This window comes from Euprymna scolopes, chromosome 38 (assembly GCF_053919585.1).
Source record: "Euprymna scolopes isolate OS-2025 chromosome 38, ASM5391958v1, whole genome shotgun sequence".
NCBI classification, from domain to species: Eukaryota; Metazoa; Mollusca; class Cephalopoda; order Sepiida; family Sepiolidae; genus Euprymna; species Euprymna scolopes.
This window is the reverse complement of record NC_136519.1, coordinates 34159195-34174489: the sequence shown is the minus strand read 5'-3', so window position 1 is coordinate 34174489 and position 15295 is coordinate 34159195. Positions and strand designations below refer to the sequence as shown.

Below are 15295 nucleotides of genomic sequence, written 5' to 3'. Positions count from 1 at the left end.
CCTATTTCGGTTCCAATTTTCCTATTTTGCCTGTCTCTCAACTTATTCACAGATCATCATAGTGGCTGAGGTTTACCTTCACATATAACTTTAATCATCAGATGCTCCCCCCCTTTTTTTTTCTTGCAATGATGTATTACGTTCAATTTTAAGGAATACAGTTTCTAATTAGAAATTTTTTGTCACTCCTGACGTTGCTCGAGTGTTTGGAGCCAAAAAAAAAAAAATGGGGAGGGGCAAGCTCGATCCCACGATGCGAAAGTGGAAAAGAAAGTGAAAGAAAAGCTGGCATCTTACCACTACGCTACGACGGGAGAGAAAGTGAAAAGTGTTCAAATTTATCGATGTCAATCAAAAAGTTGACTTGCTAAGTGAATGAGTTCACGCAGGCACAAAAATGAACGTCTGGCTGCAGACCAGTTAAGTTTCCGCTTTCTGCCGTTTCCCACGATGTTGGGGAAAACCAGCTCCTCACAAAAAGGGGGAGCTCTGACAGTAGTCCAAATGAATAGCAGTTGTCTGATGTGAAAGGGTTTCCCCCACATTGATTAAAGCTAATTGCCTATTTGAACGTCCCGTTGCATTTGCTTCAACCAATTTCGCTTTATTTATACGAGAAAGACAAACAACACTGGGAACCAGGGATTTTTTAAAAGTCCATCAAAATAAATGTAGAGACTACTTCGTTCGCAAATCGTAGATATTATAATCTAGGAAGTATAAGGAAAATTCTAAATAAATGTAACGTAGTCGAGAACGTCCCCTGAAAAAAGCCTTTCGTGGATATGCAAAAACGCTCGCGCCCATTTTGCCTTTTATATATATAGATGGTGCACCTACTCAAAATGATGTTACCGCGAGTAACTGCACGAAGCTGGATACTCCACCAGACTAGATAAATTCTTGTCCTGGAATCCAGTAAAATCAAAAGACCACAAGAAAGATATTCTATAACATATTTAAATGTGCAATTGGGAAGAGGAAAATTTTGTTTCCAACTTCTTTACTCTGTGTTTGAGATGTAAAGGAGAACTTTAATGGAATATTCGAATATCTATGTACTAGTGGGGGTGGGGGCAGCTTTGCCTGGGCGTAAAATACGCTTAAATACAATATTTTAATTTGTCCAGATTTCATATATATTATTGTAGAGTCGTGATTTCAAAAGTAAGAAAAAGTATTTAGGTGCCATCAGCTAGAATCGAAACTGAAACCATAGCATTCAAAGATCTTGACGTTACCACTGTACAAACGTGACACGCATATAAAGTGATTAAAAATTAAACTAAGATAAATGTACAAAATGTTTAACGATTTTTTTTTCAAATTTAACCCTTTTTGACTCCTTAAAAACAATTTTAACTGGCTAAAGACCCATAAAAGAACGGCCCATAAAAAATCCAATCATTTGAGGCCCCTATTGTTGCTCTACAACTTAGTTTTAGAGGAGATAGTTTGAAAATATGGAGACAGACATATAACTATTTATATATTAGATTTCATAGAAATAAAGTGTTAGTCTCAGGAAGAGGATGGCTTGATTTCTGAGAACTTCAACTGAAGTAAAATGAAACACAAAGGAAATGCTTATTTACTTGCTGTTCAAGAGTTTAGACAAAATGTCAGGCATGGTTTAGATGAGTTTCTGTAGAATGAACTCGATTCGAACCGGGTACACTCAGGTTTTCAGTTTGTACCATTAACCACTTAGGAACCGTTTAATTCCAACCTGAAATATCTTGTTTATTTAGATTATGATAAAATTTCACTTTCTTTCTGTATAAAAATGTACAATTCTTTCTCTTTGTGGCTTTGGTTGGTTGTTTTTGTTTTATGGCATATCAACCCTTTTCGGGTTATTTAATGCTGAATCCAAAGATTTTGAAGAAAAATTTTTTTAATAGAATATATTTGTTGTTTTCATGTCAGTTTCTATTTAACCCATAGTTGGGACCCTAACAGGTACTACCACTTCAGAGTGGACCTGGGAGCAATGGTAATTAAAGGATGGCTCCACACTCCCCAAAGCCCACAAGCTGGGGGCCTCACCACTGGATATAGTTTAAGGTTATATTCAGGACCCCCATTGAGGGACTTTTACCCTCTGCAGAGGGGCAGTCGGCGTATTCTAATGTCCCACCGACAGGGCCCTCTTTATGGCATTACTTTTTTATTTATTTATTTTTTTTTTTTCAGGCTACTTTAAGTTATGCTACTATTTTTGGTGATGAGCAATTTATTTTTTCTAATTTTATTTTTGTATAATTAACCCATCAAAAATGCTAGATTTTAATATTTTTTTTTTTGTTTTTCTTATTGCAGAGCTGTGTGTAAAAGATGCCTTTGATAAAACGTATAGTCGAGCCAATCCATGTGAGTAATGTCGGGGTGCATCCTGCTGTCCGAAACGAATTAGAATGTGTGGCAAATAACACGTTAGCCAATACCATTCGGCAGCTGAGTAGTCTGAGCAAACATGCCGAGGACATGTTCACAGAGCTGTTCACGGAAGCATCTTCCGTGTACAATCGACTTAACCAATTACAGTCACGCATGGAGGATGTACACAGAAAGGTGAAGCAATTGGATGCAACCGTAGAAGAAGGTAATTTTCAAACATTAATATTTTGATTTTTAATTTAATTTAATTTTTTTTATTTAAAAATACACCCTTGACAATTTGGTGAAGCAACTTCAGACCAATTAGCCCGACCACAAGACTATATCACTTAAGATATTAGTTAGCCTCCTCAAATAGTTTATCTGTTTTTTTTTTTGTTTTTTTTTAAATATTATTCCTTTAGTTTTGTGGATGTTTAAATGATTTATATTAACTGTAGTCCTGTTAAGTTATGATCATAGATTTTTATAAGATTGTATTAAAGCCACTATCATGATTTCAAATAAACTAAAATTACACTTCTAATTAGAGCTGCCTTATTTTTACTCCACAGATAATAAACTTTTCTAAGCATTTTGCTATGTTGATAGTATGCCCTACCCGTCTCTCTCTTCATTTTTTTTTTTTTTCAACATGCTTTTTGTATGAAATTATACAGAAAGACAGTGATAACGTTTGTATTATTTTCACCATGTTTCGACTGATGTAATCTCTGACCTTTTTCAGGTACACCTCATTGAAATTTACCTATATCGAAATGTTGAGAAAATGACAATCAAAATGAGAATAATAGTCTGAAATAATCCAAATAATCAATCCTTATCTTAAAAATTTTGAAACAGAAAAACAATTAAGCTCTTTTTTGCTATTTCATTCTTTACACACCCACCTCCATAAAAATAACCATATGAATATAAAATGTGATAATTTCTTTGTGCATAATATTTATTTTCGTTTTGTTAAAATTAACATTTAGGGAAAAAAAGTAAATCTTCTATAAATATAAAAGCGAAAATGTATGTATGTGTGTTCGCTTTTTCTGTATGTCTACAAAAGGCTTCTTTCAGAGAATCGGTCGGTTCACAACTTTTTAAAACTTTTTATATCACATATAAATCGTAATATCTCACAGTTAACAACGAAGCTCGCCTGTCTATTTAATTTGCTCGATTTCGGGGAAGATAGATATTCAACATTTGTCGCTCGCCGCATGTGGGTTAGTCTTTTTCCTATAACAACTTGGGAAGCGTTCACGCCCCGCAGTCAAACTTGACCTCATTAACTCATTAAAACAGGCACCTGCCAAATCCTAGTAATTAAATAAATTCAAACGTGTTTCCGTTAGCATCTTGCGTTGGGGCAATGGTTAACGCCGCACGCTTTTTTTTTTTTTTTCACACTTTAATTTACAACTTTGCCTCAAGGGTTCGGGTTCGATCCTCATACTTACTTTTTTTTTTTTTTTTTTTTTTTTTTTTTTAATCCCCCCCCCCACCTCCGGAGTTTCCACACATACCTACAAACACCCGGGCAACGCCGGGTACCCCTCGCTAGTCTTTTATAAAAAAAAATTTTTTTTTAATGTGAAGATAATTTTTTTTTTTTTTTTTTTTAATTAAAATTTTTTTTATAAATTGAATCACTTAAACTGTGCTGTGATGGAGATTCCATTAACCAAAATCTAGACTATTTCTGCCATTATGTAATAATTTAAACACTTCTTTGAATAATATGTGTAAACGGTCAGATATTTAATCAAAATATATCTTTTTATATGGTTAAAATCAAATATTGTCCCATTTTAGTGTACACTCTTTATCAGCTGATATGTTTGCTTCACACTAAATTCCCTAGAAAAGTTATTTCTGATTAATGTTTCCCAGAGCTAAAACAAACAAAACAAAAAACTACTGCTTCAAGGTAAAAAAAAACAAAACAAAAAAAACAATAAGTGTGAGATAAATAGATTTTGATCCAAAAAAAAAAAAAACAATTCTTTCCTCTTTGTCAAAAACTTTGCTTATGGAATGAGAGAACTAAAGGACAAAATAAGGGAAGTGAAATTTACAAGGCTATTGAAAACAATCTACTGTCTGGATATCAGCATTAGTTTGTCCATATTGTACAACGTTCTGCTGATGATTTTTCCATTTAATTACTGGTGTCAGATCAACTTAAACACTGGTGAAAATGCTAATAGCAGTATATGATTGATAAGAATGAAATTTGATCGGAAGACAACCACCGTCTCTGCATTTTTCGTTTTTGATGATGAAATCCCCATTGCTTAGAGATCCTAACGTCTGTAATTGAAAACTTTGTGGCAAACAATCGAGATGCTATCCAGATCAGGAGGAGGGCGGAGGAGGGGTCGGGTCAACCCTTCATGAATGATAGCTGACACAAGATAACCATAGAGAAGTGGGTTCATACCATTTCCCATGTTGTAAATTGAACTAAACTTAATGAGCACAATGTTCTTGAGATTGACAAAGAACTCACACATAATTATAAGACTCGTTTCTTGGCATCTTTCAAGTATTGTCCACTTTCAGGATTCCAGTATCAAATATTAAACAGTTGGACATGAGAATCTTAATTATCAACGTTTTTTTTATTGGTCAAGTGCATCAAGTACTAAATTTGATGATTAAATGTTGGTTTCATATTATCAGTTTATCTAATAGCTTGAAAATGTTTATTATTTTTTTATTTTATTTTATTTTTTTTTTTACAAGGTGGTCACCACTTATCAAGGCCCGGGAGCCACTCGGGGATAAGGGTTATTGCATGTACAGTACGTTAGTGTTGAGATTTAATAAAGTGTCTACTTAAGGGGACGGTTCATCAGGAATTTGTTAACGTTGGACTTGAAGACATCCAGGTTTATAGTCAGGTGGGAAGCAGGCAGACGGAAGAGAGTTCCACAGGCATGCAGTTCTAACAAAGAAGCTTTGTTCATGAAATCTACGTTTTGATTTAGGCACAGATAAAGAGTGGGGAAAATTTTTGACAGTGGTTTCAGCTAGACGGGTGTTTTTCGTAAAAGATTGGCCAGGGAGAACTAGAGATTGGAGCTCAGACGAGCACCTGCCATGGAAATAACAAAGATAGGCTCGCAATGTCTCTTCTGTGGGAGAGAGGTTGCAGGGAAGAGAAAAAGGCATTCCCCACTAAGCCAGGAAGTCTATTTTGTACTCTGCCAAGGCAGGATAGGCTGTTTTTAGCAGCTCCTGCCCAGATATGGCAGCAGTATTTCATCCTTGGACGTATTTGGCTTTTTTATAGATAGAGAATTGCATCAGTAGTGAGATATCTTCTGGAGCGGTAGAAGGATCCCACCATCTTTCCAGTGACCTTGGCAACAGACCTGATGTACGTGTTCCACTTCAGATCAGGAGTAATGGTCAAACCCAGAAGCTTGTCAAAACATGGGGCTTCTCCTAGATGAGAGCCATCCATTTCAATTGATGCCAGATGGGGATCAGAGCGTTGATGATGTAAAGATAGGAGTTTGGTTTTAGATGCATTAAAGGTAACCAACCACGTCTTCCCCCACTGAACCACGTGCTCGAGATCAGAGGAGAGAGAATCAGAGAGAACTTTCATTTACAGCCTTTGATATATTGCCGTAAATGGTCGTGTCATCAGCATAGATGTCAACGAATGATTTAAGTATGTGTTTAGGGAGATCATTGATGTAGATCAGGAAGAGAGTTGGGCCCAGGATGGACCCCTGAGGAACTCCAGCATTAATACTGCAGGCCTCTGATTTTTGTCCATCAACCACTACTCTTATGAGCCTATCAGAGAGAAATGATTTAATGATTGAGATAACATTTCCAGTTATACCATAGCTGGAAATCTTGTGAAGTAGGCTTTTATGCCATACCTTGTCGAAGGCCTTTGATATGTCAAGAGCAATTGCCCTAGAAAGGAAGCCTTTGTCAAGAGATTCACTAATCCTATGAGATATAACCATTAGCACATCTGCGGTAGATCTTGCAGAACGGAAACCATATTGCGTGTCACTAAGAAGGTTATTTCTGCTGAAGTGGTTGACTATTTCTCTATTTAATATGGATTCCAGCAACTTACTCATGACACACAGGAGACTTATTGGTCTCTACTGAAAAGGAGATGACTTATCACCTGAATTCTTAAATACAGGGCATACTGATGAGGTTTTCCAGGGTGTTGGAAAGCACTTCTTAAGGCAGCGCTTAAACAGTTTTGTGAGTATGGGAGCAAGTTCTGGTTGAAGCATTATAATTGGGATGCCGTCAGGGCCAGTTGATTTACTGGAATCAAGGTTCTTGATTAGCTTGGCGACCTCACACACATATTTGTATGTTACCTAGCATCTTCTGTGTTATAGGAGGAAATACGGGGAGTTGATGGCCTTTGTCGCATCAGGTAGAATTAGCTGCAAAGTTCTTGGCAAATAGTTTGGCCTTGTCTTTGGGATAGAATGCACACTTCTGTTCAGGATCCTATTTGTTATTTGCCAAAATTGGTGCCAAGCCGCTGATCAGCTACTTTGGATTTAACGGACTGAACATATAGCTCTCTTGCATTTTTTATTACTCTTTTACAGTGGTTGCTGGCGTTCCTGAAAGTAGCTTTAATCTCAGTACATCTATTACATTGGTAGCTATGGAAAAAGTGATTTCTGTGCGCGATGGCAGCAGCACATTCTGTGGAGAACCATGGCTGGCTGTTATGTTTTTGTTGGAATTTTTTAGATGGTATGAATCGGTCTATGCCTACAATTAACCATTCGGTCAGGTCTGATACTATAGAGGGTACATCCTTTTTAAACATGGAATGCAGAGGTAGATCAGATATGAATGTACAGAAGCTATCCCAGTCAACCATGGAGTATCGGTATACAGTACGGTGGAGGGGTACGTCTGAGGACTTGTTACATTTCATTTTTATCTTAACTGATACAACAAAGTGGTCGGAGGATCCTAGAATATATGTTTATATTGAATAAGTGTATAACTTCTCGACTGAGCTTTACTCTATGGTTCCCCTCTGTAAAACATTCATGGCTGATACCTGGCTAGCTACAACCACTATTAACAATTTCTTTTACTCTGTCTGTGCCTTAAACTAAATGAAAATCCCATGAGCAAAGTTTTTTTCCCAAAAAATGCTTGTTTGTAGAACACGATAGTGTGTAACTGCTTTCCAACTGACCATAACATGATTATTTTCAAGTCCAACATAATTAAGCTCTTGAGGAGCTATCCTCTCAAATAAATTAATTCCTATCCAATTTCTATCATCACTTTGTTATCTCCCCTGACACTCATTAATCTTTATCCTTGAGTGGCATCTGGGTCGTAATAAGCGATGACTATAATAATATAAAAAAGTGTGTGTGTATATATATATATATATATATATATATATATATATATATGGCCTGAAAACAAGGATATAAGCTTATGAGCAAATAAAAAAAAATATGGAAATTTTTTACTCTCTGTTGTACTAATTGAGCTTGGCCCAAAAACGTGTAAATATATTTTTGGCCATTTCCCTCGGTCAACAAATTTCAAATCCGTTAAACAATTGAAATGCATGTATAATTAGTTTTGAAAAGCATTCGTGATAATTGATTTGTGTTTAAGACATTAAAACTTGACAGTCTTTGACCTCTTTAATTCTTACAGTAAGTGTTCAAGATGACCTTCATATAACTTTGTACATTTCTTAAGACAAAACATAAATCTGTCCCTTACGAAGCAACCAAGGTATGACTATGGTCTCATTCAGTTCCATGAAGGTAGTTACAGAGGAAATCTATGGAGAGAGAGATTTAAGGCCTGACTTATGAGATGCCTGCTCCTCATCAGTCTTGAAACTGATCACACACCCTCCAAAGTTCTCTTTCAACTGATTTAGAGACAGGTTTTAGGTACGAAAGCTTGTTGGAACCAGAACTTTATAATAAGCACAATATTTTGGATTCTGCTGAATTGATTCTTTTGCATAATCGATCAGCTGAGCTGTACACTTATTGGGATATTTTTAATAGTGTGGACGAGTGTTACTGACTGCATTTAGGTTCTCCATTGTCCCATAGCTGACAATGTTGATTAAGTGGTCCACTCAGTTCTGAATGATGCTCTTGAACGGGGCTTTTTCACCTTTTGAAAGTGAATCAGAAATTTAAAAAAATATGAATTCCTTTATTGGAATAATTTTTCTTTTCAAAAATTATCAAAGAGTTTGAATATAAACTCAAAGTATAATTAAGCATTTCAATAGAAAAACGGTCAGTATCGAGAATAAATCTATCATAAAAATGCTCTGTCGTCTTTTGGTTAAGAGCAGTGTGTAGTGTCTGTTCTGATACTACACTTGTTCTGTTCTTGTACAGTGAGGGAGAAATTTTTCTAGATTAAGGCAATTTAAACTTTTGTCCCAATCTAGTATGTTTTTTATTTTATTATTATTTTTTTTATTTATTTTTTTTTTTTAAGCTGAATTTTCCCCACATTAAAAAAAAACGACCTTGTGTATAACTGTTTTCATGAGGAAGCAAAGCAAACGGGGATTTGGCAAATATAGATAGTAAAAAAAAAAAAAATTTTTTTATTGTGTTATGGCATTGTTGATGTTCTGATGGGATTGGAATGGGATTAATTAGTAAGCCGTGAGATCTGTGACGGTATGACGAGAGGAATTTTGATAAAAATTGAATGTACGTTTGGGCATGTACATATAAAAGAATTTTTATCTGTGAATGATGAAGCATAAAGGGGAGACAACGTCAGTTACTTCAAATTTTAGGTTCAATTCAACCGCACTCCCAGTACAGTGGGTGTCACACTGCACATGTGGTTGCGTGATCATCATTGTATCAGGTGAGGTTCATGAATTAACCACATTGTGTATGGCTAGTTACATCTCTATTAAAACTTTGCCTGAAATAGAGTGGGACATGTGGCACAATGGATAAAGGTGTTGAGTACAATGTGTTCTGAGTGGCAGTATCATTCAATCCTCACTTCAGGCAATACTAATGAGTAATACTTAACACTTTTACCTGGTCATGGCTGATGGGACAAGAACAAGCTACTGCAGTAGATTAAATTTAATTATTTAAGCGTAGATTGTTTAATATTGTGTATGGATTCTAGAGTTCAGCAAAGACTCTTAAGAAAAGATGCACCTGAAAAAAGATTGGTTATATCAGCTGAAACCTGAAAATAACTAAATTATTTATCCCGTTAAAAACAGGTAAAAGTTATAGCCCATTGACTTGGAATGAGTGTTTTATGCTAAATATATGATTAAATATGTACCTATTTTTGTATTAAATACTAATCCTTATTAATCCCTAACCGTGCTTTGAATGGATATCATAATACTTAGTTTGCTACACCTTATCACAACAAAGATCTGAACAAAATTTCAGTTAGATTAACCCCATAGTTTCCAAGAAAAAGTGGAATAGACAGATAGACTGAGAAATACAATATAGACACCCAAGATAGAATAGTAGTTTGAATAATACAAGAAACTTCTCTCAGAATTTTTGAAATGAGGAATTGTAGTTCTCAGTATTTAGTCAAGCTGCTAATGTCCTTATCACCACAACATTTTGGCAATTCTATCCTCATCATGTGTAGTTTAATGGATACCTTCTCAAACTATGAAATCTAAGCTGAATCCAAATTAAAGTGGATGCATTCTCTTAATTGGGAAAGGCATGAACATCCTCAGCTGTGGGTAAACTAGTAACTTGTATTCAATGAATCATATACAGCATAATCATGTTAACACACTGATTTTTGTTAGATCACTGAAGTTAAGCAACATTGAGCCTGGTCAGGTGAGTGACCATTTGGGAATACCAAGCGCTGTATGTAGAACATTGATAACTCTCTGCAAGAACTGCAAAAACAGAACCTTATCATCTCCCCTGACTGTGATATGCATGTAACTGGGAACCACTTATGCATTTGATATTATTTTCTTGACACTTCTTCCTTTAGAGGAAACCGATTCAACCCATCTAGGGCGAATACCGCTGGTAGTATACATACAAATGGTTTTGTATTGAAAGGTGTTAATAGTTTATCGTAAATCAAACTTAATGCCGTGCAGAAGATTATGCCCCAAGATGAATATGTGTACGTGTGTAACACATGAATGACAGGAAGTAGTAGGAGCAATTAGGATACTTACAGTAGAAATTTTATTTAGAAGGAAACAGAACATAGAATGATAAAAATTACATCTATCAGTCTTAGTCCGTTATTATTTGCGTTTGTGTATCACAACTATCACAGACAGAAGTGATATATCTCCATCTTCATTTACTTGGATTCAAAGTCATCCTTTTGTTTGCCCTTGTCAGCATCTGTTTCCTCCTGTTTTCCCGACTGCATGCAAGAGCTCTAACAGAAGTAAAAAGGAGATGTTAACACTGCTTGAAACAGAAAAGGAGTTAGCTCCCCTTAGTTTATCGTTCTAACAATAGTAGTAGCCAATATGCAATATTTCAGATTAACCATAGTTTGTTAGTCATTATTGTTTCCATAGAATAACCTGAGGACTACAATATGAAAAAGTATGACCTAGATAAAACTTCGGCTCATCTTTACAATATTCAGGGCAAGTACGCTGTCTCCCAGCTGACTTGCATTTTTTGTTAGTAAATAGACCCTTTTATCTGATTCATGACGGTAGACGATTCTCACTCTGTTGTATGTCTTGTGATATTTTGTTTTTGTTGAATTTCTCAGGTTATCGTTCCGTAGTGGGTAGAAGAATTTGTCTTAAGATTGGTGGCGCTGTTTAACGGTAATGGTGTAATTGAGTATTGTCATGATAAGATGCAAACAATGGGTGCCATTAACAGATATTAATTTACATAATATGTATACAATGTTGAGATGGATATTATCTAGGTTGAAATAGGAGAAAGAGTGTGCTTTAAAGACGTATGTACTGGATGAATCTAAATAAATAATCATAGGATAAGAACGGGTTAGGACTGCTCTACAAACCTACCCTTTTAGGAGGTGACATCTTTTGCAATTGTATCTCTCTGAGTAGTTTGCTGCTATCAGATCAGGCTGTCTGAAGATATTGATTTAACATACACTAAACATTGATGGATTTTCTTTTACTCTCCCTTTGCAAAATTCAATCATGTTATGTAAAGCTAAAAACAAAAGCAACAATTTTTCTAAATAGAACAACCAAACCAAACAGCATGGATAAATATTTGAAGATATAAAGAACTTGAAGCATAAAATTTTTTGCAATGATCAAATTAGGCATTTAAATAACCCTAAAAATGTTGATATGCCATAAAACAAAACAAAAAACACTCTTATTAGTAGTGATGGGACAATTCCAATATTTTTTCCCAATTCCGATACAATTACCAATTCTGTGCTAAATTCCCGATTCCGATACAATTACAGATTCCAATTCTTTATAAAACTCTAATTATTTAACTATAAAATTGTTATTTTCCCCGATTTTCATGAAACACATGTTTAATATGCAGATATTTTCCTAAACTTCAAAACACACTTGTGGAGAATGATCTATCGATTTAAGCTTTACTGATATAATAAAAACAATAAATATTTATTATTTTATCATTATAAGCAGCAATGGAAGATTTTACTTGAAAACAAAGTTAAATAAAAAAAGAAAATTAAAGGAATCATTTTGGCATCGGAAAATAGGCATTAATTTTTCCGATACCGATTCCGATACCCCCAAATTTTCCGATTTTTTTTTTTTCCCATTCCGATTCCAAGTAATCGTCCCAATACTACGGATTAGGTTGATCCGGCTTCCTCTCGAACAAGTACGGCATCTATAAAGTTTACTAAACAAAATTAACCACATGGACAATCATTGATCCTGAGCTAGGTCACAGGATATAACTAGCCAATCCCTATTCCATAGTTGTAGGCCTGATAATGTTTCTAGATCACTTGTGATTGTCACCATCCAGGTCTTTAACTGACCATCAGTATGTTCGTGCCGACCAAATTGAGAGGGTGATGGTAGCACTTCCCCTTTCCATAAAATGTCATTTCTGTTCTGAGTTCAGTTCTAACAACTCTGTTTGTTTTCTTCTGACTTTTTCTGGGGTAAAACATCCAAGTCTCTAAAAAAAAAAAAAGAAAAACATCTGGAATTCTTTATTTGCAAATTTTTATATGTTGCATCGAGAGAAATGATATGCGAATGATACAATGGATGTGTAATATGAGTCTTAAAAAGAGGAATTGAGAAGATTAAACTTAAACAGGAGAAAGATGCAGGCAGAACAGAAGACTTGGTTTGGTCACCTTTAAAGAATGAATGAGAGTGCTTGGGTTAAATAAAGGACAGTTGAGGTAGCAAGCTTAATAAGAAAGAATGGGAAAGGAAATAATCGGAATGATCTGGAAAAATGGATTAATAAAGATTTGAAAGCCACCCAACACATGCCAGTATGTAAAATAAATGTTTAATCGAATAATGATAGTTAAATATATTTTTTAATTTGTTTTCTTTACCCTCCTTTACGAATCTCAGTTATGGGTAAACTACCAGGGAGACCTGATGTTGCTCGGGATTGAATGATGATCAACGAATATTTCACACTCCTATATTTTTATTATCATCGAAATCTATGAAATCGCCCAGGAGGAAGCTTCACATGTCTTCACGCAGTAACTTTGTCTAAAATATGTTATTCTACATACATTGCACTCTAGAGAACCTACTGTTTCTTTTATAAAATTATTTTATATAAACTTCTTTCTAGTTAGCAAAAAAAAAAAAAAAAACATTAAAAAATTTATGTATGGAATTTGAACCTACAAACCACGTCATGCAAAAAATAAAAAACAAACAAAAAAACATGTAAATTTTCAAGTCTTATAAAATTCTTTGCAGTTAATGAAAAAAAAAAAATTAAAGTTATGTGCAGAGTTTGAACCTACAGACCACGTCATGCAAAAAAAAAAAAAAAAAAAAAACACACTATCACAGAATTTTCACAGCCCGTTCTATCATTGTTGCTAAGCGACAACATGGAAAAAATGGCTTTCCCGATTATAAATTAAAATAACGGTTTCGATTATTGATTATCATCGGGGGGGGGGATATTATGAGACAAAACTTAACTAAGATCACTCCCAGACGTATACACTAAAGTTCTGTAAATTTTAAAGAAAATTTGTTCAGCCGTTTTAGAGTCTATAAGGAACAAAATCTCTCTCTCTCTCTCTCACTCTCACTCTCTCTCTCACTCTCACTCTCACTCACTCACTCTCACTCTCACTCACTCACTCACTCACTCACTCACACACACACACACACACACACACACGCGCACACAAAGTTGCAGAGATTATGTATACAGAATAAAATAGTTTGGACTTCCCCCACTTGGCTATGGAGGTTTCATATTAAAAAAATTTAATAATTTATTTATATATTTATTTACGGACTTTATCTTCATATTCATAGTTGTTGTTTCAAGACATCTCGCACAGTCCGCAAATAAATATACAAATTACTCATCTCAAAGGATTCCAATAATAAAATAAAAAATTTAAGTTTATAAATTTTTGAAATGAGGATTGATTATTTGGACTATTTGAACTACTGTTCTCATGTTGAGTATTGTTTTCACAATATTTCAGTCGATGTAACCTCAGACCTTGTTTAAAGTGCATCTTGTCAAACTCGGGAATCTACAGGTAATTTTGTATGAAACCCTTTATTTAATCCACATGATTAGCATGCTCTCATTCCATCAGCCATGGCACAGTAGAAGTCTAAAGTAATTCCCAATTGTATGTTGAGTGTTGCCTGCACTGAGGTTTGATTGAACCTTCAATCTCCAGTACAGTGTAACTTTACAACTGAATTTTACCAAGTATTATAACCACTATGGATTCATATTAGAATTGTCTGCAAGGACCCGTGGTGTAAAATGCTTGGTAAAATTCAGTTGTAAGTTACACTCTTCTAGAGCTTGAAGGTTCAATCATTGGTGCGAGTGACACTCAAATACAATTGCAAATTATTTAAGACTTCTACCTGGAATGAAAGCATGCTGCCCCCATAGATTAAATAAAGGGTTCTGTTTGAAATTCAATGCAGATTCTAGAGTTCGACAAAAAGATTCCCCGGGTTCGACAAGACACATGATCAGAGGCTACATCGACTGAAACATTGTGAAAATAACACTCAAGATGAGAACAGTAGTTCGAAGAATTCAAATATTAAAAAGTTTAATATTGAAATTATAATAGGAAATATATCTGGATAGAATGAATACATAAAAAAAAATATCTATACACAAATTTGATTCAGTTTTCATAATTCAATATTACTTAATGATATTCTGTGTTTGTCTTCCTTCTATTTGAATTGTATCATTTTGCTTTGGAAGTTTCATTGAAAAGAATTGAATTTGAAGAAAAAAAGTAATATAACTAATAACATCAGGATAAATTCAGAATTATTAAGTAATAATGTTTGCATATATCCGATCTGATAGTTCTCGATATCTTCGGCATGCCAATGTAAGCAAAATAACATGAATAAAATATAAGTTGCCGTCTTATATATTATAACAGTGTATCTATCTTTTAATTCCAGTTTAAAAATGATTTAGTAACTGTTTTAACTACTTTTAAAAAAAAAAAAATTGTACTAACATTTATTTTTTATGATCAATCTATTTTTTTTTCTTAGATTTTTTAAAACAATTTTATTAGATAAACATATCTTAAGCTTTTTCAGTGAAGTTGTGAAAATACGACAATGAAGCTACACAGAATTTTCCATGTTTTATCCCTGTAAGGACTCTTCAGGCTAATTAACATGGGAAATTCTGTGTAGCTT

General features: G+C 34.5%; 1 protein-coding gene across 5 annotated transcripts in view; it reads left to right on the top strand.

Annotated features, from left to right (window-relative positions):
* Positions 1-15295, top strand: part of LOC145263129 (uncharacterized) — a 340479-nt gene that overhangs the window by 119228 nt on the left and 205956 nt on the right. For all 5 annotated transcript variants that reach the window (XM_080120072.1, XM_080120075.1, XM_080120074.1 and 2 more), the window contains exon 2: positions 2323-2605. In XM_080120072.1, the coding sequence (XP_079976198.1) occupies positions 2338-2605 (268 nt within the window). In that variant the 5' untranslated portion in view covers positions 2323-2337. The remainder of the gene's footprint in view (positions 1-2322; positions 2606-15295) is intronic.